Source organism: Zootoca vivipara, chromosome 7, assembly GCF_965207765.1.
Source record: "Zootoca vivipara chromosome 7, rZooViv2.hap1.1, whole genome shotgun sequence".
NCBI lineage: Eukaryota > Metazoa > Chordata > Lepidosauria > Squamata > Lacertidae > Zootoca > Zootoca vivipara.
In genome coordinates this window covers 41,870,139-41,893,978 of record NC_142590.1, presented here as the reverse complement: position 1 = coordinate 41,893,978, position 23,840 = coordinate 41,870,139, and the positions used below count along the sequence as shown (strand labels likewise).

Sequence of the window (23,840 nt, the reverse complement as noted above, 5' to 3'; positions counted from 1 at the left end):
TGGGGGAGATCACCAAAATGTAGAAATATTGGTGAATGAATCAATTCTTTCTAATCTTTTTCACAGGTGGTTTAACTGCAGTGATATACACAGACGCTTTGCAGACTGTGATCATGGTGCTTGGAGCGTTGGTTCTTATGTTTATTGGTGAGATGAAGATGGGATTGTGTTGCTTTATTTCTTTGGCTAATAGAATGATGCATCTTGAAAAAATGCCAAAAGCCATCTGGGTTGTTGTCATCTCAACTTCTACATTAAACATTTTTTTTTAATGAGAAGAGAAAACTGGACTTAAGTTTAGTTATAGGTTCATTATGTCTCATCTAATATCTGCAAAAGCTCTGCACAATTAATATGGCTTGTTTAGCCAATGTGTGGTTTGTTTGAGCATCTGAACCTAGCCCAGCAGATTTAATTATTTTGTATTCTGGCAACAAACTGCAATGTAAAGATATGGTTTGTTGTTGGCTTACAAAAAGTGGCTTGTTTTGACTATAGTTTGGTGTCGTGCCTGAACCCAACAACCTTGCTTACTTTTGGTTTGCCTGGCCACTTAAAGTGCCTTCCATGGGGGAGGGGGGTAATTATTGGGAATCCATGGAGGCAAAAGCTTAAAGCCCTTCCTTCCAAACGCCATGGTCCCAATCCAGCTCGCCCCTCCCCGTAATACTATCCCCCAACACAAAGGAAACCATTAACAATTACAAACTTCACATCTGGTTTGACCCTGCAAAATGTGGCTGGAGGGGACGATGCATGGCTGGGGAAAAATATGGATGGATGAAATGAGCTTGCTGACTGGACTGGGGCCTCTTTCATTTTAGGATTTGATAAAGTTGGGTGGTACGAAGGACTTCAAGAGAAGTATAGTAGAGCCATCCCCAGTGTCATTGTGCCAAACACTACTTGCCACTTGCCACGGGAAGATGCCTTCCATATGATTAGGGACCCTATCAATGGAGATATTCCATGGCCCGGACTTATATTTGGCCTCTCAGTGCTTGCTCTTTGGTGCTGGTGCACAGATCAGGTAAAGTAAATATGTCTTTCTTGCTGCATGTTTGATAGATTTATTACTCTCCTCTACAGGAGAGTTTTAGGACTAATTTATGGTGCTGGGATCGAAAACCCATTGGATTTTTTCAATCAAAATCAGCATATGAGATCTCATTTTCCTTGTACTTACAGCACGTAGGAATCATTTGTATTACTCAGATTCTGAGCACGCATTAAAAAAATCAGAGGCAGAGTTAAAGCCTACTGTTACGAGAAAAAACAATGGGTGCCTTTTGGTGCTAGTTGCACTTAGAGTAGGCCCATTAAAGTTAATCGACACAGCTAACTTAGGCTTACTAATTTCAGCAAACTGAAGAAACAGCCCTAACTCAGCCCTGTTACTTGAGGTAATGGAATGGAAGAGAAACTTTCCTTATAGCCAGTCCAATTAACCATGCATTAATTGTATAGTACATTTAAAGCTCACAAATCGTTTTTTTAAAATCATTGATTACAAGTATACATTTTAACAGGTACACATCCCATATATATATATGTGTGTGTGTGTGTGTGTGTGTGTGTGTGTGTGTGTGTGTTTCACGTGCATTTAGGCAGATATTGTCACTTAATTTGAGAAAGGTTATCTCTTGAAGATTCTTTACAAACCCTCTAGCTTAGCCTTCAGTTTTTAGCGACTGCTATTTCTTAACAATTTGGCCAAAAAATTGCTTTGACTATCTTGGCTCTCTTCCGTTTCCAAGAAAATGTGAAACAACCTGTGCAAAGTTTCCTTAAAACTAACTGGTTCTCCTTTCAGGTAATTGTGCAAAGGTCACTCTCTGCGAAGAGTCTCTCTCATGCTAAAGGCGGGTCTGTGCTAGGCGGATATTTGAAAATCTTCCCAATGTTTTTCATTGTCATGCCAGGCATGATTAGCAGAGCTCTCTATCCAGGTAAGCTTCTGCTGGCTGTACTAAGGCTACAAGTGCCCACAGGTGGCCATTTACAAGGAGGGTGGACAGCTGTAATCATGCAACCACCTATAGTAGGAACTCCTCCAGCTATATGATGAGACAAACTTTCCCAACTGGTCATTGGATAGGCAATAATATTGTGTTTGCAAGCAATTTGCAGTAAATTTATAAGCAGCATTCACAAGGTAAACACAGTCATCTGCTGTCACCCTATATATGTATGGGTGGCACTGTCAGAAGTAATAACATTTGGGACAGGAAACACATGGCATGGATCTCAAACACAACCTGAAAAGCATATGTCTGCTGGACTCTTAATCACCCATAAATGTAAACAGCAACTGCTTCCTCTATATCTCCTTTAACTGCATTTCTTTATTTACTTGCTTGCTCCAGATGAAGTGGGATGTGTCGACCCAGAAATCTGTGAAAAGGTCTGTGGAGCAAAAGTGGGTTGTTCAAACATTGCCTACCCTAAGCTAGTAATGGAGCTCATGCCTGTAGGTAAGGTAATTCTGTTCTCGTCGAGAATGAGGTAGACCACATGGGCAAGCGTTGGCCTGCTGAAGAAGTGGGCTAGTGCCTGGGTGGGCTGGTGAGAGTTCGCTGGTGAAAGTTAACTAGGCTTTCCTTATTGACTTCTTAGGACTCCGTGGCTTGATGATTGCCGTGATCATGGCTGCCTTGATGAGCTCTCTCACCTCTATCTTCAATAGTAGCAGCACCCTTTTTGCCATAGATATCTGGCAGCGACTCCGCAAGACGGCCACCGAACAGGAACTCATGATCGTCGGAAGGTCCTTTTTCTTCCCAACTTAATTTGCTTAGCAAAAATGCTCCCTGAGCAGACACTGCCCACAAACTGCCTAGTGCCCTCAGTTGCCCATTATCTGCAGGTGCACCTAGTGCAGTTTCCGAAGAGGTTTCATGCCCACGATTATCAAAATTCATTGTGTGCCCTCCTCTTAAGGTTCAATTGGAGCCCAAGCAATGCATGAACGGGGGCAAGAACTTGTGAGACGCTGCAAAAGTCATAGGAAACGTTCCACGGTATATATTCCATTTCCAGGGCCACATATTCCGCTTCAGTTAAGAGCTGAACGCAACTCAAACTGAGCCACGAAAGTCTCTGATCCAAATCACTGAACCTGATCCCAAAGCAGATTTGGTTGGACAAACGCTCGTGTCATTGCCCTCCACAGCTGGTGTCCTCCTATCTCCGTACCCAACTCTGCAGCTTGTGCTGTTGGCTGTGTGCTCTCCCCATTTCTGGGATTGCTCTGCAGCTGTTCAAGTGACTTCTGCCTGTAAAAAATCATGGCTGCCAGTGATGCCTCCCATCTGCGGGACGGGAGCTGTCCAAAATCATTGCAGCAGCAGCATGTTTACAGCTTCCCCTTAACGACCTTTTGGTCAATGAAATGTACTCTCTGTCTGATGTCTTGACAAGGAGCACTTGCTGAGTTTTCCCCAAACCCTTTGTGCCATGAGGGGGGAAATTCTCCCCCCCCCTTCCCATGGCTCCATAGAGAACATCAAAAGTTAGATTTGTCAAGTTGTGCAGAAGTAACGTGCTTTGTCCTGCTCTTGCAGGGTGTTTGTCCTCATTCTCGTTGCCATTAGCATCCTCTGGATCCCCATCATCCAGCTAGCCAACAGCGGTCAGCTCTTTGACTACATTCAGTCAATAACCAGTTACCTAGCGCCACCCATCACTGCCCTCTTCATCCTAGCAATCTTCTGCAAGAGGATCAATGAGCCAGTAAGTACAGAATCAATGAGGAGGTGCGTATGAATAATAGCATCTCCCAAATGTCATCGTTTCATAGTTTTTAAGGGCAGACAAGACCATTCATTACGATTATATTGACTGACTTTCCCTTGAATGCAACAACTGTGGAATTTAGGCCCATTAGAGGACAGCATCTCTTTAAAAAAGATTCTCAGGGCTTTGATTACTGGTTTAACTGAAAGAAGTGATAAGGCACAGGAAGTGAGAGGGGGAGCAGGCAGAAAAGAAGGGACTTCATAAAGATACGCCAAAACTTATTCTCTCTCCCCCCCCCACTGCTTAGAAAGTAATTCTTATTCAGAAACTGAATTTTCCTAGCTTTAATCTTCCAGTCATAAAATCTCCTTTGGTTTGAGACTTCAAGAGAGCTGAGCCGTATATAATTATGTGGGAGATCTAGCCACATTGTGAAACCAAGCCAAGTTTCACTTGTTTCTTTTTGACAAACTTGCTAAATAGACCCATTTCCGCAGAACTGTTTGTCCTGGTATAGCACCAGCACCTCAAGTTTTGAGAAAAGCCACTTTTCTCAAAACCCACCCAAGTGAGCATTCAGTAACCTCCTTCTGGGGCTCAGGACTCAAACCCCAGGTGCCCCAGTGTGCAAGGAATACCAGTTAGGACTTTACTTCCTGAGGACCTTGGGGACTGTGCCTGTCCCAAACCCACAGCATTTAAGAGGATAATTTGAATAGGTATACTCCCTTCGAAGGCAATGGGGCAACCCGAACATTGACCAACTCACTTCAGGTCTTTGCACCTTCAAACCCAGTTAAGGGTATTGGGGTGGGGGTGGAAGGAAAGGGCTTTGTTTTTGTTTAAAGGAAGTTTCAAGGAATAAAAAGAAGCCGCATGATGTAAGGTAAAACCAAACAAAAACACAGATCCATTATTCTAGGCTACTTGTCGATTTGCAATATAATTTCCTGGCCTTTTAACCCATAGGAACCCAACACAGCTTTGTTCTAGATTTCCCCCCCCCCATACATTTCATGCAAACTTAAGTTTTTCTATCCATTCAGTCCCCCTTGCCTGCTTCCCCTCCCCATGGGCACTCTTTCTCTAACTCAGTAGAGTTCCACTGCTCTTTACATCATTGTAACTCCAGCCTCTCCATAAATGAACCCACACAAACATACACAGCTACATAAATATCATTTACATAGGTCTGTTGTTTACCCAGTGTAGTTTGGTCAATGGCTGCATTAATTCTGTTCATAGTCCATCTTATTGTATAGCTTGACTGATGAAATTTACAGGAACTTGGAGGGGACCATTCTCACTTAATGCCAAAGAGCTAGCTTGGGACCTATCAATGCTCCAAGGAAGACTGATGGTCAAAGAGGGAGGGGTCCTGGAGAAACTCCACCTGATAATATGGATGCTCTTTAATCTGGGTTCCAACCAAGCATGCTGTTTTACCATTTCTGTGCTTGCTTTAACGCATCCTCGCAATTTCAGTCCTATGTCCTGGGCACTAACTTGATATCTGATCCTGAGTTCATGCCCCAGTGTTGTCAGCCTAATCCTAACTTCTCTTCCTGATCTGAAAGCCATCCTCTCCAACTCTGTAGCACTGCAACACTATAATCAGTTCACTCATTAGTCTTTGCTGTCTTTTCAATGTAATTAGTCCCACGGGAGCCTCTCTAGAAGTTTTCACTGTGCTCCTGCAGTAATTAAAAGCTTGTAACGATGTGAGTTCTTATCTTGAAAATCTCTGCCAGGATGGAATTAGGGACCCCAGTTTTGTGTCAAGGACTCATGTGGTTGGTCCCACTCATTGTATGCCTTTAAACATTAAACTAGTGCTGTAGGATAAACTGTCCAAAAAGCTGTTCTAGAGGCATTACTTTAAAAAGGTAAATACATTGGCTCAGAGGCAGAGTGTTACAGTGGCCAAAAGCTTATTGTTCTAGGGATGTGGGGTTTTTTTTGTTATCAGAACCAAGAGAACTAAGTTAAGATTTGAATTCAGGCTTTCTAAGTCTAGGTATGGCATTCTTATATATTAGGTGACAATGACTCATAAATAAATACCTGTTAAAATTTAAATGTAGTACATATGTTTAAATTGTAACTAAATATGTTTTTAGCCCTTCTCTCAATAAAGAATGAAATTGGATCATATTAATTTCCAAACTGGGATGTTTTAACAAAATCAATAAGCAAGTTGGTGGACTGGATTTAACTAACTCATTCCACCAGTGGAAGCCAGCCCAAGGAATTCCACTAGCATAACAGGGCTTCCCAACTCCCCCCCCCCGCACACTCTAACCTCCACTCTGAAGGGGCAGGAGAACCCGCAGAACACCATGTGTTGGTAGCGGAGACGCCTCCCTTGGGCAAGTAGAAATACTTGCACTGATGGAGCAATCTCCTAAGCACTGCTTTGAATCCCACCCCATGTTTCCAACTCCTCCACTCAAATTTCATCACATCTCCCTATGTTTTCTTCCCAGGGAGCTTTCTGGGGACTGATGTTTGGGTTAGCAGTCGGACTCGTTCGGATGGTTATGGAGTTTATTTACATGGCGCCCTCCTGTGGCGAGGAGGACCAAAGGCCAGCTCTGTTGAAAGATGTGCACTATCTGTACTTTGCTATCATCCTGTGTGTGCTAACAGCAGCTGTCATCGTCACTGTTAGCCTCTGCACACCACCAGTCCCAGAGGAAAATGTAAGTGGCTTTCAAGGATGAACATTCTTTTCAAAACAAAACACCTCCACTTGCTTAGTTTTCCTTGTTGTACCTTGGACCCCTCAGTACTACTGTAAACTGGAAAGCCCTACAAAGAAGTCCTCCTTCTGAATGATCTTGCTTCTCAGGTACTATAGGGTTAAAAAAAATCATTTAGGCTCAGTGAGCACTGGAAATGGAGAGCAGGCTTCCATGCTGTGAGGACACTACTGGCACATCCTATCAAGTGGAGAGGCAGACAGTGGGGAAGAAATCATATTAGAATGGGCTGCTGAGGAGGGGATGTAATGGCTCTAATTGAACCCTCTCTCGTATTTCAGAAGAGACGGCATCAATCTTGTAAGCTAACAAGATTAATATTGTTGGAGCCCTGGCATTTAGAAAGAACATTCCATCCCAAAGTGATCTCAATTACATTGAACGACTGAAGTTTGGTAGCAAAGAACTTTATTTCATTTGCTGCATAAAACTGGTATAAAAAAAAGAATAAGAAGAAGTTTTCTTTCAGTGAGTTCTTGAAGAGATGCTTTGAATACTTTCTCACAACTCTGGTTTTCCCAAAAGCAGTCCAATCCTGGTTTTGCTGGGTCAGCTTATTGAATAATGGAAAGTTTTCCTCAATGAACAAAAGTATGGATCATATTCTCAACTGATGTGAATAGACAATAAATAATCCATGGATTCAGAGTGCCTGTAGCCCTCAGCTTTCCCGGGTAGCCTTCCTTCCAGGTGGCAGACAGCTTCAACTCCACTTAACTTCCCATATCAGAGTGGGGCTCTCAGAATTGGATGGCCCAGGAATGGTGAAGAGATTTGTCCGGCTTGCATTTTTCAGTGAGCTGGACTAATATACCATATCATCTGGAGCATAATTATCCTTCAGATTTCACTGGTCCAAATTTTAGAATGCAGGTTTAAAATACATATTTTGTGATAAAACGTCTACTTAAATATGAATTTTCAGACAAAATGTAAATATGGAATGGAACACATGCAAAACTGACAAGGTCTGAAAAGAGAATGGGCCATTCATCCTAGCATGGCCACAAGGGAGTGATTAGTGAACCTCAGGCTGAAATGATCTCTTGAATGATCTCTTGAACCTATGCTTTTGAATGGATAAGGACCCTGGCTCATTGGTGCAGAGTTGAGTACAATCCTCCTGGAGTTTTATTTGGAAAAGAGTGACTACACATGGCCTCGCAAAACTTTCTCTGATGACCTTCTTCTCTGACAGTAGCAAATCGACAGAAGAGGAAGGAGAGATTTGTATCTGGTGTTTGAATAGTACCGTTAATGCACCAAGCTTTAAATGAATTACAGCCTAAAAACAGCAAGCAGAAGCATTTTCCCCTGCTGTTTTGGACACTCTCCCATCCCTGTGGTGATGGATGCTGTACCGCAAAACAAATATGCAAAGAATTTGTTTGGTATGCCTCAGAGTTCATATGTCTTCATTGTACATAGCCCATATTGTGTCATGTCGTCCTTGAAAACTCTGCAAAGGAGCTTACAATTAAATTTGAGACTGTGAAGCTGAAACACAACTGCCAGGTGCCAGATGGCATTTTGGAAGAGAAGGATTTATTCTAGTTTGACAGAGGAAAAGCGGGGAGGGAAAACTTTTTTAAAAATCTTGACAAAGTTTCTTTTAAGGTTTGTCAGACGAGAACATGAGGAAGTGGGGAGTGGCAGAGGAGGAAGTGAGGTCACAACAGGATATACAATTTAAAAATATATCCCACTTTTATTTATAAAATAAACTCAGAACAGATTGCAAAAATAGTAAAGTGTCTAAAAATACAATGGGAGTCAGAACTATGTGGGAGTAAAGGGGTTGGTGCAGACTCCCTTCCCCACCACTTCTTTCTTCTCACAGCAGCTCCCCACCCCCGCCAAATCATGAAACTATTCTACTGAGGGTTAGTGGACCCTACTGAATTTATTTCTTTAGATAATTTATATGCCCAGGGTGGTTTACATCAAAGCACACAAATCAAAATCCATAAAAACAGAATAATCCTTTAACAGCACATAACAACTAATTGGTGAATAACAATTAACTAAAACCAGTAGCAACAATCACATCTCCCCTCCTCCAAATGCCCACTGAAAAAGGTAAGTCATAACTAGCCTCCTAAAACTATAGATGGAACCAAATGCACCTTAGCAGTGTATCAGGAGGAGCCACCACTGAAAAGGCTCTTCAGAGAGAGACTACCAGGTGGGTTTCATCTGCTGATATTAGCACATGGACAGGTTGAGCCAAGCCATTGGGGGCTTTAAATGGGGTTGGCTGTAGCACAGGGAGCGAGGGGGAAGAAAGATCCGCCCCCCCCCAAATCAGGCAGAAACATTTATCATGTTGCTTCCACCCAATTTTGTGGGATTCTCCCTCAACCCTTATGGTTATTTGAATGTCATTCATTCATCAGATGAGAAGGTTCTGCAACCATTGTATGCCCCAGCTTGTAGTTTTACTACTCCTTCACCTGCTCAGTGTAGCATATGGAACTCTAGTATGTGCTTTAAAAAAACTAGAGGAGGAAGACTGGCTAAGCAACTGATGGAGTAATGGAGTCTCAGGTTGGCATGATGGGCCTTTCAAAGACACATGGTCTCTCTCCAGATGAATACATATGAACTCTAGTATGTCAAAAAAATAAGTGTTCTACACAAGCCAAAGTCCTGATGAGCCTTGCCCATGAATCTGTTTCCTATCCAATAAGTGCATTTTAGAGCTACAAGCATTATTCACGCCTGCACTTAAATTAAAGTGTTTTTGTCGCTACTGCTCAAACTATTTTATTTCATCCTAATGTATCTCTTCCCCTTCACTCACCAACAAGCCATTTTGTGTTCAGAGGAAGAGGGAAATGTCTCCTGGATCCTTTTGTGTCCTCCAATTTCATTACATTCTAGTTAGATTTAATGAGTAACCAAGGGGGGGGAGGAAAGGAACATAAAAAAGAAAGAAAGAAGCCCCTAAAATGATTCTTCAGGAAAGATGAGGATCATCAAATCAAAGCAATTTAGCACAATGTGACAAGAAAGATTAGCCTTGCCTGATGCTCATCTTGGTTGAAAATAATTTAAATAAAGCTATAAATCTTCCGGAGATTATACAACTTTTTGTGTCAGCTGGAAACTGCCTTCCAGATTTTGTGCCTGAAATTCAAAGTATTAAAACTACTGTTCATTTATAAGTGACCTTTTGAGAGTTACTTTCCAAGTAGAGTAGTATGCTAATGGCATGTTATGTGCAAATGTGTCTGTATTAGAACTCCCTACAACATTTTTGTTTTTTTAGAAAAGCAACTTTAGGAGGGGTCAGTTTGGAGCAGAGAAGTGGGTTACATGTGTGTGCTTAATGCTTCTCCTTTAAGCCCTTCTATGTCAATCTGGCTAGATCTAAAGCAAGCAGACGCATAAGCTAAATGACACACAAATATTCTGCAGCTTTCACTTCCTTGTTTTTAATTTGCAAATTATTCAGCTTGCACGACTGACATGGTGGACTAGACACAGCAAAACAGCTGGAAAAGACCTGGAGAGCCACACCTACCCAAGCAGAGAGATGATTTCCTCCAAGAGAGAGAACGATGTAGATACTGTTCAATCAGAGAATGGAGATTTAGTATGTAAAGAACATGGAGGTATGTTACCTGTTTTCGCCTGCCAGTTGTATATATTTGTGTGCGCACAATATACTGTACAAAGAACACCCAGGGTCCATCAAAGCCAATACCGTAGATGACTAGAAAGTCATCTTTGCTCCAAAACCTTGTATCCTCTGTTTAGTATGGGTGGTGTGCCAAACTAGACATGCCAAGGTAGATATGTGTAATTTTCTGCTCATGTTATAACATACTATACTTTCCCCTGATTTTATGGTTGTATCTTTTTGTAAACTGCTTTGAGGGTTTTAAAATCAAGCAGTGTATAAATTTTATGAAATAAACAGAAAGAGAGAGAGAGAGAGAGAGAGAGAGAGAGAGAGAGAGAGAGAAATGTTCCTAGAAATTAGCCGGATCTATTAGCATCATATGTTTTGTTTTTTGCAGCAACATGTGCCAAATTCTACAAAAACTGATCATTGTAGCATCCAGTAAATTGCATTTTAGGACACACACCCCTCCCATGGCTGTTGTTCTTTAAGAGGCCTATTTTAAAACAATTTCCTTTGATGTGTAACAATTCTCCACTAAAATGAGGGAAACCAAAGACTGGGAAGCTTAACTGCACTTTTGGTCAGAGGAGTTACTCTCTTACAAGTTCACAGCACTGCAATGTTACCTTCTAGCAGCAATTTGAGAGCAGAAAAGGGAAACCCAGTGGTTGCAACTTGAAAGTTGGCTGGATGTAAAGTGTTGTGCGTAGCTGGAATAATCACCATGCATTATCACAAAAAGATCTTACATAAAATGTTTTAGTCATTTTCATACAGAATGTGAGAGTCAGCTCAGTGAGGAGATACCACAAATATTTCTTTAGGATTAAAGCCATTCTCCTTGCCTCTCAGTCTAATCCACAGGTATAATGGAAAACAACAACAAAGCAGCTTAAAAACCAATAAATGTATTATGACAAGAACTTTTGTGGACTGTGGATCTGTCAAATCCACTTCCCCCTCATCAGATGCATCTGACAAAATAGACTGCAGTCCACTAAAGTATAAATCAAAGCATGATAAATTTGTTTGGTCACATCCACACCATACATTTAAAGCACATTTAACATGTATTTAAGACACACTGATCCCCACAAGGAACCCTGAGAACTGTGATCTCTTAAGGGTGCTGGAAATCCAAGCTCTGTGGGGAGTCAACTGCAGTTCGAAGGGTTCATTGTGGGGGTGTAAATCCAGCACTTAGCGGTGTACTTGCTGCACTGGTGAAATGTTTTGTACCAGTGGAACCTAGTTGCAAAAGAGAATGCATAAGCAATTTTTTGTGCAATCGGCTATGCAAGCTGTCGCACTGGATTCCTCTGCTGTACAACATTTAAACTCACCCTTGCACTAGCAGACAGAGCATTGGATAAAGCCTGTGGTCTTTAAGGTGCCACAACACTTTGTTGTTTTTGCTGCAGCACACAGCTACACTTCTGGAAATTGTTGCATAGCAAGTAAAATGGGATGTTTACGAAGCCCCCTCCGCAAATCCTTGGATTTTCTAAGTTGGCTGAATTCCCATCCTTTGCTCAGAGCTGTGGGATTTACCTTCATTAAAGTGTTCCTTTTAGAGCTCATTGTCCCATATCTTTGCACAAGGATGGGGAAACTGTGGTCATGCACATGCTGTCGGACTCCAACTACCATCAGCCCCAGACATCATGGCCAATAGTCAGGGATGATGGGAGCAACATCTGGAGGACCATAGGTTCCCTAGCCCTGCTTAGTGTCTATGGAATAACAGCTATGCTAGCCCACATTTTAAGTCCAGGCTTTTGAACTGAGAAAAAAGGCAGGGAATCAGGAGATGAGGGGCACTATTATCCTCTGAAACGCCTTATTTTGGAGAGGTCCAAAGGAAACAGGTCTGGAAACCACTGAAAAACGAGGAGAGGAGACCAGACTTTTATCTGTGGGTCTGACAGATAGTTTGATTCACATTTGAAGCAGCTGTTCAACCTAATGTTGTTAATTATTTGTCACCTTTGTTTTCACATGAACTAAACTCATCTGTCCTTGCATCTGTTTGTAAACAGCTATCCTGAAGATGAGGTTATTAGCACTGACGGCAAAGGAAATGTAACATCCGTCATGCAAAAGCATAATGAGGCCGTGTGTGTGTGTGTGTGTGTGTGTGTGGTTTATGCCGTTTTAGTTCCTCAAAGGGCTGCACTTGGAAAAATAAGTGGGAAAGATATAAGATATAAGGGTTTCCTTCTGTTTTATATTTGGTCTGTTCTACCATGAGATGAAGAGGTTCAACAGGTGAAGTGAAGCTTTCCCCAGCAGACAGGTGTCATTAAAGGCAGAGGATCTGAGAAAAAGACAGGGTAACAATGTTACAAACACGACTGAGCAAAAAAGCTAGCATGGCAGCTTATATTAACTAACAGATCTCATTTGCTGGAGGGACTTCACAGAAGGAAAGCAGGACAACAAAGCAAGAGCCTCTGTACTTCACAGCTTAGCATCCAGGAGCAAGGAATTTACCTGTGTTCACTAATAAGGTCCCTCCAACTGTGCATCCAATAGTATTGGTTCCCATTCATTCTGAAGTGTCTATGGGATCTAAATGCTGCTTCCTGGTAGTCTCAAGAGTTAGGCTATAGTCTAGAAGTGAAAGCCAATGCTGGAGTTCAGGGGATTCAAGCCACCTGGGGTAGTAAGTTGACCAGCAGTATAATGTCCTCTTGGCTCCAGTAACCAGTGCAGTAGCCATGCTGTACTTCAGAGTTGGGGAACCTGTGTGAGTTTGTGACTCTCCCATACTTCACGTGTCTCTGTCATAAAGCTACCTTAACCTGCTAAAACTGCAAAATACCATTAGTGGTTGATATAAACACACAAAACATAATAATTCATTTCCCTCATTTCCCCCCCCCCCCATTCAGGAGTGAAGCATCCTTGCTGGAAGAAAGTGTGTTTCTGGTTCTGTGGGATTTCCACTGACCCCAAGCCCACTTTAACCAGAGAGGAGGAAGCGGCGCTTGAAAAGAAACTCACCAGCATCAAGGAAGAGCCATTGTGGAAGGCTGTTTGCAATGTCAATGCTGTAACTCTCTTGGCTATTAACATCTTCTTATGGGGATACTTTGGATGAGCCCAGGATTGCCTTGCTCCAGTTAGAACAAGCACAGCATCAACATGAAGCTACAAGTAGCTATTCATTCATCCAGGGACTTACACAGTGGCTTTAGCTGGTCCCCTTCTCTGTCTCCACCCCTATCAGTGATACCTTGACCTACCTCATTGGGTTGTTGTGAAGACACACAATAAAGTGATTTACACACCACAAGTCTAAAAAATAGTTATTATTAATAGCTGTTACTTTCCTCCAAAGCTCCATGCTTCTGAAAATGGAAAGCCATCTTCTTTATTTATCTAAAAAGTGGGGAGAGGAACTACAGGGTAATTTTTAAAGGAAGAGATGCATTTAACATGCCATTCAAGAAGGTATGTACTCAGGAGAGGGTTATAGCTCAGTGGCAGATCATGTTCAATCCCTGACACCTCCAGGCAAGGCTGGGTGAAACCCCTGCCTCAAAACCTGGCTGCCAGTCAGTGTAGACAATACTAAGCTAGATAGGGCAATTATGTGACTTGGTATAAGGAAGCTTCCCATGTTCCTATCCACAGGTAAGCCCTCAGAACAGAAGGCAGCTAATACCAAGACTGCATTCACTGTGCTCCATTGGCAGCTGCCTGTGCAGTGTTTAATTCAAAGGGTGTGTTGCATGAACTGTGCTGAGAAGCCCATGAGTGAGGAAAAACATAATGGGTTTCTGAATACATTCAGGTGGGGTCGTTGGAAACAATGGAATATAAAATCCAGATTTCCATTCTGTTCCCAACCACTGATGGGCACCATGGGAACTAGCAGCACCAGAACTAGGCATCAGTTCAACCGAGTAGAACTGTTTAGAAGACCTTTATGCAGTCTCATACTGTACAGACATGCATGGCTCAGAGGCTCTGACTCACTAAAGAAACAAAATAAAAAAATTCCTTCCAGTAGCACCTTAGAGACCAACTTACAATAAGTTTGTTATTGGTATGAGCTTTCGTGTGTATGCACACATCTTCAGATAAATCACTAAAGAATGCTTTGTTTTTTTCATGCTGGGACATTTCAAGAAACGAGTTGTTAGCACTATAGAATTCATACGTGTGTTTGTGTGTGCGCGTGCTGTAAACAGATTGTGATATAACAGCACTATCCTAGGTGCAGTGCAGTGCCTCAATTGTAATTGACATGCAAGTCCCTTAGCAGCAGACATTTTTAATGATGTCAATGCATACTTTCTTATTAATCTTCCTTGCTAGGGCTGTGTCGATCAGCAAATGATTATCATTCATTTTCCTGACAAATCTATCTATTGTTCCACACACACAAAAAGAATCTTCTTTTAAACTAAGATTAATGACTTGCTGTTTTGTTGTCAGGCTGGCTGAGCAAGAGGAAATGAAATTAACAATGAACCCCTACAAACATGTCACTACACTAATTTATTGGGGAAATATTTTAAAATGTTATCTGAAATATAGTGGGTTTAAAAAGAAAACTTGCTTCTATGGCACATTTTTAGTACTGTAAGCAAAAAAAAAACCCCTCTACAAATTTGAGGAAGATGGGCATCAGATTTGCAAATCACTTTTCATCTTTTATGCACTACTCCCTATAAATTCTAAATATATAGAGGAGTTAATAAGATGACTTTCTCACCAATTAAGGCATTCATCTTTATTACACTGCAATCCATTTTGTCCAACACCAAGAAAATCCTTCCATGCTCGTTCATTCAAATTTAAAAAGACTTTCAGCTGCTAGAGACCATTCAGATCAGATAATTACCTTCCATTTCCAGCCTGAAATCCTAAACTTTGTTCAGATTGTTACACTGGCAAACTACAATGGCACATTAAAAACAGCAACACAGTATTCTGGGATGTTTTCTTACATTTTTAGCAAGCACTAAATAGTATACGGCAGTAGTTTTCAAAAAATAGTTGAAAAAACTCTTTTGTAAGAACAGTTCCTTTGCTATGCAAACACAACTGGGGTGGGTGTGTGGCAGCGCTACAGCACCACCTCATGTCAGGTGTTGTCATACAATCATGTACCCTGGCCCAGTCAGGTTTGTGAAACACATTCGTATGGGTGTTCAAAAATGTACACATTTTCATCTTACACACTGTATGGATTTGTGGTGGTAGCACCAGTGTACATGTAGCCGAAAGGGGATGTGGGTGGCGCTGGGGTCCAAACCAATGAGCCTCTTTGGCTTGCCAATCAGAACGTTGGCAGTTCGAATCCACCCAACGGGGTGAGCTCCCATTGCTCTGTCCCAGATCTTGCCAACCTAGCAGTTCGAAAGCACACCAGTGCAAGTAGATAAATAGGTACCTCTGTGGCGGGAAGGTAAATGCCGTTTCCATGCACTCTGGCTTCCGTCACGGTGTTCCGTTGTGCCAGAGGTGGCTTAGTCATGCTGGCCACATCACTCAGAAAGCTGTCTGTGGCCACAGCCAGCTCCCTCAGCCTGAAGTGAGATGAGTGCCGCACCCCGTGGTCGCCTTTGACTGGGCTTAACTGTCCAGGGGTCCTTTACCTTTTACACACAGCCGCCATCTTTGTTTTGGAAAGTGTGGCACTCTGCTAAGGCAAGAGTTCTCAAGTGCAGAAGTGTCGTCTTCTCAGTTTGGCACAGCTAAGGAGTTGGAAGCGAGTGGCGGAAAATCTCACTGTTGTTTAAAGGGCAGCTCCCACAAGTGGTCTGTTAACATGAGCGATATTACTGAGTGAACTGAGAGGTGACAAAATGCTACACAGCTTTTGCAGAGCAATGGAAGCACTAGTGGGACAGAGGCAATCACATTTCAGTAACTCAGTGCTGCTTAAACAGTTTAGCACAATGCGGTGGGGCAGGCAGCACTGTCCTTAAGCATCGGCCACACTGAAACTGTTACGCTAGAGTTCTCATCGCCCAGAAGAAGAAAAAAATGACTTCTGTACAAGCGAAAAGATGGTCCCTGGTGAGATGGTGATTCCCATCTACCAAAGTCTGCATTGAAGCAAGGAGATGGTGAAGACTGTGTATGATAGCTGCCAATGGAACTGATTCCAAGAGGTGGTTCCTCATCAACAGAGGCAAAGCATTTTTCACTCTTTCTCTGTTGCCTGTGGGTTCTGTTCAAGCCATTTTGTATTGTGTCTGGGCAAGACTTCATTGTCCACTGGGTCATTCATCTTATCACAATGATAAGACTGGGTTTAAAACTCAGTCGGGGAAAAGCTACCCTACAGAGCGAAAGGCTGGACTGGATGAATCCCAAGCCGGAATTAAGATTGCCGGAAGAAATATTAACAACCTCAGATATGCAGATGACACAATCTTGATGGCAGAAAGTGAGGAGTAATTAAAGAACCTTTTAATGAGGGTGGAAGAGGAGAGCACAAAATATGGTCTGAAGCTCAACATCAAAAAAACTAAGATCATGGCCACTGGTCCCATCACCTCCTGGCAGATAGAAGGGGAAGAAATGGAGGCAGTGAGAGATTTTACTTTCTTGGGCTCCATGGTCACTGCAGATGGTGACAGCAGTCACGAAATTAAAAGACGCCTGCTTCTTGAGAGAAAAGCAACGACAAACCTAGACAGCATCTTAAAAAACAGAGCCATCACCTTGCCGACAAAGGTCCGTATAGTTAAAGCTATGGTTTTCCCAGTACAGTGATGTACGGAAGTGAGAGCTGGACCATAAAGAAGGCTGATCGCCGAAGAATTGATGCTTTTGAATTATGGTGCTGGAGGAGACCCATGGACTGCAAGAAGATCAAACCTATCCATTCTGAAGGAAATCAGCCCTGAGTGCTCACTGGAAGGACAGATCCTGAAGCTGAGGCTCCAATACTTTGGCCATCTCATGAGAAGAGAAGACTCCCTGGAAAAGACCCTGATGTTGGGAAAGATGGAGGGCACAAGGAGAAGGGGACGACAGAGGATGAGATGGTTGGACAGTGTTCTCAAAGCTACCAACATGAGTCTGACCAAACTGTGGGAGGCAGTGGAAGACAGGAGTGCCTGGCGTGCTCTGGTCCATGGGGGCATGAAGAGTGGAAATGACTAAACAACAACACCAACACATGTGTTACCATTGAAGCAAGCAGACTTCAAAGATGCTGGGGCTTTTTACAGAGAGGGCACAAAACAACCCACACCAATTAAATTTTTAAAAACTGTTTATATTGCTGTAACTGCCCTGGGATCTTCTGGTGAAGGGCAGGTAATAAATCTAACGATGATAATAATATTCTGCATGTAAAAGTACAAACAATTGCAGTTCTCTTTAGAGGCTTCTGAAGATATTCTACTCTTCATACAAATAAACCACATAATTTTATGCAGTGCTGAGACCTGCAGCAAATCAACTTGCTAAGCAAATATATTGCCCAAAGCTGCATTCCCCCCCCCCCCCAAGATAGACTCAGTAGCTAAAGTCATGTAATTGCAGAGACTTAACAGTGGTGTGGGAGAGGGAAGTTATGTCTCCAAAAATTTTTAGCAGAGTATGTTTGATAGATGTTTAATTTTTCAAAAGTAAAGAAAGGAGGAAGTATTATCCTTTGCTAGGCATAGGAAAAAGGAAGAAGCAAAGGCAACTTTCTTTTAAAATCAGATTGAATGTGGAGAAAAATACCACTAGAAACATCTCAAGATATTTTATTCATTTTTGCTGTGATTTGGTGGAGCTCCCTTATTAGCAAATTAATGGAAACTCAAGCCACTTATTTGGAATAACATAATTACTGTTACACCTTTTTAATAGATGCTTAAAATGGGAGTCGTAAGGGAACTTTCAGCACTGAGTCCTGATCACTTACATGTGGGACTTGTAATAATCTCTGTAGGTGCAACCGTTTACAACTGATGGGGACAAAAGCTCTGTGTTGGAAGTTCCAGCAAACCACCATTTCAGTTTTTTTGTTTTCCTACAGCCATCATCTCTGAAGATTTACAGACAAGCATAAGACAGATTGCTGTTATAATTTCTTAGGGTCCGCAGGGCTAAAAAGTTTAGAGAACTTTAAAGGTACCAGTAATTCAAGAGTGAGTGAACTGAAGCTTTGTTTAATACTGAGAAAAGGGAGGTGGCAGAAGCTCAGCTTTTAACTTTAAAAGCTCTGTTTTTCTAGTTGCCTTCTGACATTCATTTGCAGTGAGCCACACATTTAAATGCCTTGCTATTTGATCCCCCAAATTCAGTGGAATGGGAATGTGTTTAGGCAGTATTAGCTCTGCATCATGCTTTTGGCCAGTGTATGCACATCTTAAGATCTCAGAGTCTGCACTGGAAGAGGCCAAATGGGCCGCCATTACACCTATGGAAGGAGACCAAAGGTAGTCAAAGGAGAATGCAATGTGAGTATACCATATTTCAGGCCTTCTAAAAGCTCATCCAGATAGCCCACATCTTGTTGGATGGTTACTGTAGTGCTCACTATGTAGCAAAGGAAGAACCCTGGGAAGTCAGATGTTGAGTTTTTTAGTGTATGGCTTCCAAAGGCCTTGAAGCTTTTCTCAGCCATGTGGACTAACAAGGATGAGCATCATTGGGAATCATAGAATAGAATCATAGAATCATAGAGTCTGAAGAGACCACAAGGGCCATCCAGTCCAACACCCTGCCAAGCAGGAAACGCCATCAAAGCATTCCTGACAGATGGCTGTCAAGCCTCTGCTTAAAGACCTCCAAAGAAGGAGACTCCACCACACTCCTTGGTAGCAAATTCCATTGCCGAACAGCTCTTACTGTCAGGAAGTTCTTCCTAATGTTTAGGTGGAATCTTCTTTCTTGTAGTTTGAATCCATTGCTCCGTGTCCGCTTCTCTGGAGCAGCAGAAAACAACCTTTCTCCCTCCTCTATATGACATCCTTTTATATATTTGAACATGGCTATCATATCACCCCTTAAGCTTCTCTTCTCCAGGCTAAACATATTCAGCTCCCTAAGCCGTTCCTCATAAGGCATCGTTTCCAGGCCTTTGACCATTTTGGTTGCCCTCTTCTGGACACGTTCCAGCTTGTCAGCATCCTTCTTGAACTGTGGTGCCCAGAACTGGACACAGTACTCCAGGTGGGGTTTGACCAGAGCAGAATACAGTGGTACTATTACTTCCCTTGATCTAGATGCTATACTCCTATTGATGCAGCCCAGAATTGCATTGGCTTTTTAAGCTGCTGCATCATACTGTTGACTCATGTCAAGTTTGTGGTCTACCAAGACTCCTAGATCCTTTTCACATGTACTGCTCTCAAGCCAGGTGTCACCCATCCTGTATTTCTGCCTTTCATTTTTTTTTTTGCCCAAGTGTAGTACTTTACATTTCTCCTTGTTAAAATTCATCTTGTTTGCTTCGGCCCAGTTGTCTAATCTGTTAAGGTCATTTTGAAGTGTGATCCTGTCCTCTGGGGTATTAGCCACCCCTCCCAATTTGGTGTCATCTGCAAACTTGCTCAGGATGCCCTCAAGCTCATCATCTAAGTCATTGATAAAGATGTTGAATAAGACTGGGCCCAAGACAGAACCCTGTGGCACCCCGCTAGTCACTACTCTCCAGGATGAGGAGGAGCCATTGATGAGCACCCTTTGGGTTCGGTCAGTAAGCCAGTTACAAATCCACTGAATGTTAGCATTGTCTAGCCCGCATTTTACCAGCTTCTTTACAAGAATATCATGGGGCACCTTGTCAAAGGCCTTGCTGAAATCAAGATAGGCTACATCCACAGCGTTCCCTTCATCTACCAGGCTTGTAATTCTGTCAAAAAATGAGATCAGATTTGTCTGACATGACTTATTTTTCAGAAACCCATGCTGACTTTTAGTGATCACAGCGTTTCTTTCTAGGTGCTCACAGACTGTTTGCTTAATGATCTGCTCTAGAATCTTTCCTGGTATTGATGTCAGGCTGACTGGGCGGCAATTGTTTGGGTCCTCTCTTTCCCCCCTTTTGAAAATAGGGACAACATTTGCCCTCCTCCAGTCTGCTGGAACTTCACCTGTTCTCCAGGAACACCCGAGGTAAATGGGCTGTCGATTAGAAGCACTGAAACATAGCATCCAGTCTCCAAAATTAGTGGTGCCGAGTGGTGTTTTCACTCCTGCCATCAATGGCTATGCTGCCCTTTCAAAGGCTTTGTTTAGGAACGGATTTTTAATCAGCAGATGGAACATGATCAAAGCCATGATGATAAATAAAATGCCTCCAATGGTGAAAATTTCAGCAAGGGAAACTTTTAACTTTCACGAAGACAAAAGACATCTGCTATCTTCTCTGTTTAAATCTCATCAAGGTATATAGAGCAGCACAGCAATTTAGAATCCATGCAACTTTCCAAATAGTATCTTAATCTCCAGCCCTTATTTCTGGTGTTAACAATAGAACAGTCATTCACTTTTATACACTAGGCACAAGGCATAATTAAGAAAGCAACTCTCGTGTGTATGCTAAGCCCCTGCCTTGATTGGCCAAATTATCTTAGATTATTTAGAATGCAAGACCCTGGAGCATCCTCCAGCAGTTTTTGTGTTTCTTTGCTATTTTATCTTCTGACAAGTTTCCCAAAATAGAAGAATGGGGTACAGTACAGTCGGAGTTGCATTGCAGCCAAGATACTGCCTACACAAATGCCAGGGAGAGAAGCTAAATGAACCCCGAGCATATGGTGCTCTGCTGACAGAGCTAAGAAACCAGTTCTGCATGAGCAGCGAGGAACATCTTGAAGCACACAAGACATATGTGTTTTAGGGAAAAGATTGAAGTGTTTCATAATAGAAAAGGACAAAGTGAAATACAAGTGCTGCATAAAATTTTAATTAAAAACTGGTTTCACCCTTCAACGTGACTAGGCAATATGCTTCACAGATGGATTTCGTATTTTAAGTATTATCCATACCAAAAAAGTAAATGAGACAAATAAAGTCTTCAAAAATGCCACAGAGGCTAAGATGTATGTAAACACTAGATGATTGTGCAGAAAACAAGGCAGGCAAGGAAAGCAACCTTCTGTCAAATGTTTACTGCTGGAGAGTGGAGAAAGCCAGTTCACACAATTGCAGCCTTTGAATACTCTCATCCTGCTGAAATCTCTCCCCACTCCAGGAGAGGACAAGCTCACAACTGCCCTGTATTAATTTTATGCCACATGGATTAAAATGGCAGCTGACAAATTAAAATATATCTGCCTATGAAGACTGAGTTCAGAACTGTAAAAATACAGAATCTTCAATATTAACATTGAACCAATTCAGTTTAATTTCTTATTTGATACTATCTAGAAACTTATTCTCTACCTCAGTGAAATGGGTATATTTACCTGTTTCCTTAAGACTGGTGTACTTGTATATGGAAAGAATGCTACTGTAGCAACCTAAAATTCATGATTCCTGAGGTTCAAACACCAAATATGATTCTTTCTGGATAGCAATCTGCACAAAAAGTGTCAAAAAACCCCCAAAAACTTAACAAGCAAGGATGGAGCTTTAAGAGAGCTCAGGAGTTAATAGTCCAAGAGGTAGTGTCGAAAATGCATGTCACAAAAGGTATGGGTGTCTAGACATCTTACAAAAGTCATGGCATTCCCCAAACTGCAAATCTAATGAGCAGCCTCTAGACTGGTGTGTCTAGCTGGTAGCAGCCCCTCCAACTCCCTTTGTGGAACAAGTAATTATTAAATCAACAAGGTACATGGATGAAACAACCTGTGTCTGTTGGGGAATCACACACACAATTTCAAACTACCAATCTGACTGATTTTGTTGGGTTTCTTTCAAAAATAAGCTATGTTTAGATCAATGGGTATAATGTTGTTTTTTTAAAAAAGGAAAATAAAAAAACAAGGGTGTAATGCCTCCAAAAGGGGCGATGGAGACCATCAATTACACAACAGATACATGGCTGAAACTGTACCACTTGATAGAAACCAAATTCCTGCACCATAAAACGCCCACTCTATTATTTTATATCAGGCCAATCCCAGATCAGAAAATGTAATTTAACAATTTCCACTGTACTAAATTGGAACTGTGTAAGTCAATTCTCAGACTGCCTTAGCATTTATTTACTTAGTAATTACTTTAACTTGACGATATTTTGGCTTCAGGAAAAGAATCATTTATCTGATAATTTATCACAGGGGTGGGGAAACTTTTTTGGTTGGCAGGCCAGATTCTTAAGAATGAGGGAGAGGAAGAAAGATGGGAAGGAAGGAAGGAAGGAAGGAAGGAGAGAGGAAGGAAAGAGGTGAGAGAAAGAAGAGTAGGAAAGAAGGAAAGAAAAAGAAAGAGGGAGAGAAGACAGAGATAAAGAAGGAAGGAAGGAGAGGGAAAGAAAGAATAAGAACGAGAGAGAGGAAGAAAGGAAGGGAAGGGGGTCGCCGCCTTGATTCAGCGCCAGAAAAGAGCGCGAAGGGACCCAGGGGCAAAAAGCATTTCCCGTGCAGCGTGAGGCAGCGGGTGTCCGTTTTAGGAGAAGTGCGTAAAGCCTCAGAGTTGCATGTTCGTGAGGCTGAGCCGCTGCTGAGCTCACGTTCATGAGGCTGAGCCGCGGCAGGAGGAGGAGGAGGAGGTGGGGCAAGAGGAGAAGGCGGCGGCGGCTTGCCGGGTCGGTGCCCGGCAGCGCGGTGCGGAGAGTCCCGAGCCTCTGGGACGCAGCAGTGCTCTGTAGCACTTTGAATCCTCCTCCTCCACGCGGCGCTGCTGGGTGCTTTGTCTGTGCTTCAGCAGCAGCAGCAGTTTCCAGGCGCCGAGCCGTGGCAGGAGGAGGAGGATTCAAAGTGCTACAGAGCACTGCTGCGTCGCAGAGGCTCGGGACTCTCCGTGCGGCGCTGCTGGGCGCTGACCTGGCAAGTTGCCTCCTCCTTCTCCTGCTGTGGCTCTGGGCGCTCCATGCAGTGCTGCTCTGGGCGCCTTTCTACCCCCCCAGCCCCAGCTGTTTGTCGGCACTTTGTCGGCGCGGCGCTTCAGCAGCAAGGTCCCGCTGCTGGGTCCCGCTGGCTGGGGTGCTCGGCGGGCCACATGACGAGGTCTGGCGGGCCGGATTTGGCCCCCGGGCCTTGTGTTTGACACCCGTGGTTTAGAGTAATCAGGAGTGAGGAAAATAAAATCAGCCGGTGGTTTACATTCCTTCATGGGCGACCTTTTCAGGGTTGAATACCAATGCAAAAGTTGGTGGAAAAATTGATCTAACACTTACCTTTGTATATTAGGCTACATTCCTGCCACATGAAAATCTGAGGTTTTACACGCAACACACATCCATCCTCCATTAAGACAAGCAAAGGGCACTGCCACTATTCAAGGACACATTCCAGGCTAGCAAAGGTGTTCAAGGACAGCACAGTATAAAGTTGGTCAGTAGCCTGGGGTAGGGTCCTGAGAGCCTGATAGAGAGGCTTCAAGAGCTGTGTTTGAGTGTTCCAGTAAACATTTTCCTAGCACTTAACAAGAGTGTTGCTTTCCTACCTCTCCAGAATATAATAGAATGTGCATGCCTAATTTTCTCTTCCAGTAGGATCTGTGCAAAGTTAAACTCAAACCATCAGTAAAAGCAGACCATGTAAGTTTCAAACTGAAAGAACTAATAAAAGGAAATGTCACAGTGGCCGGAGCGGGCTACTTCAGAGTAACGACTCTACACAGCTCTGCAT

The 23,840-nt window shown here is 42.7% G+C and overlaps 1 protein-coding gene across 1 annotated transcript in view; it reads left to right on the top strand.

The window, feature by feature from the left end:
• The window catches only part of SLC5A9 (solute carrier family 5 member 9), a 31,603-nt gene extending 13,999 nt beyond the window's left edge, over positions 1 to 17,604 (top strand). The window contains exons 6-14 of the mRNA XM_035123468.3: positions 67 to 147; positions 825 to 1,030; positions 1,814 to 1,949; positions 2,367 to 2,474; positions 2,617 to 2,767; positions 3,564 to 3,732; positions 6,225 to 6,440; positions 9,958 to 10,117; positions 13,026 to 17,604. Coding sequence (XP_034979359.3) covers positions 67 to 147; positions 825 to 1,030; positions 1,814 to 1,949; positions 2,367 to 2,474; positions 2,617 to 2,767; positions 3,564 to 3,732; positions 6,225 to 6,440; positions 9,958 to 10,117; positions 13,026 to 13,234 — 1,436 coding nt within the window. The 3' untranslated portion in view covers positions 13,235 to 17,604. The remainder of the gene's footprint in view (positions 1 to 66; positions 148 to 824; positions 1,031 to 1,813; positions 1,950 to 2,366; positions 2,475 to 2,616; positions 2,768 to 3,563; positions 3,733 to 6,224; positions 6,441 to 9,957; positions 10,118 to 13,025) is intronic.
• Positions 17,605 to 23,840: the final 6,236 nt, after the last annotated feature.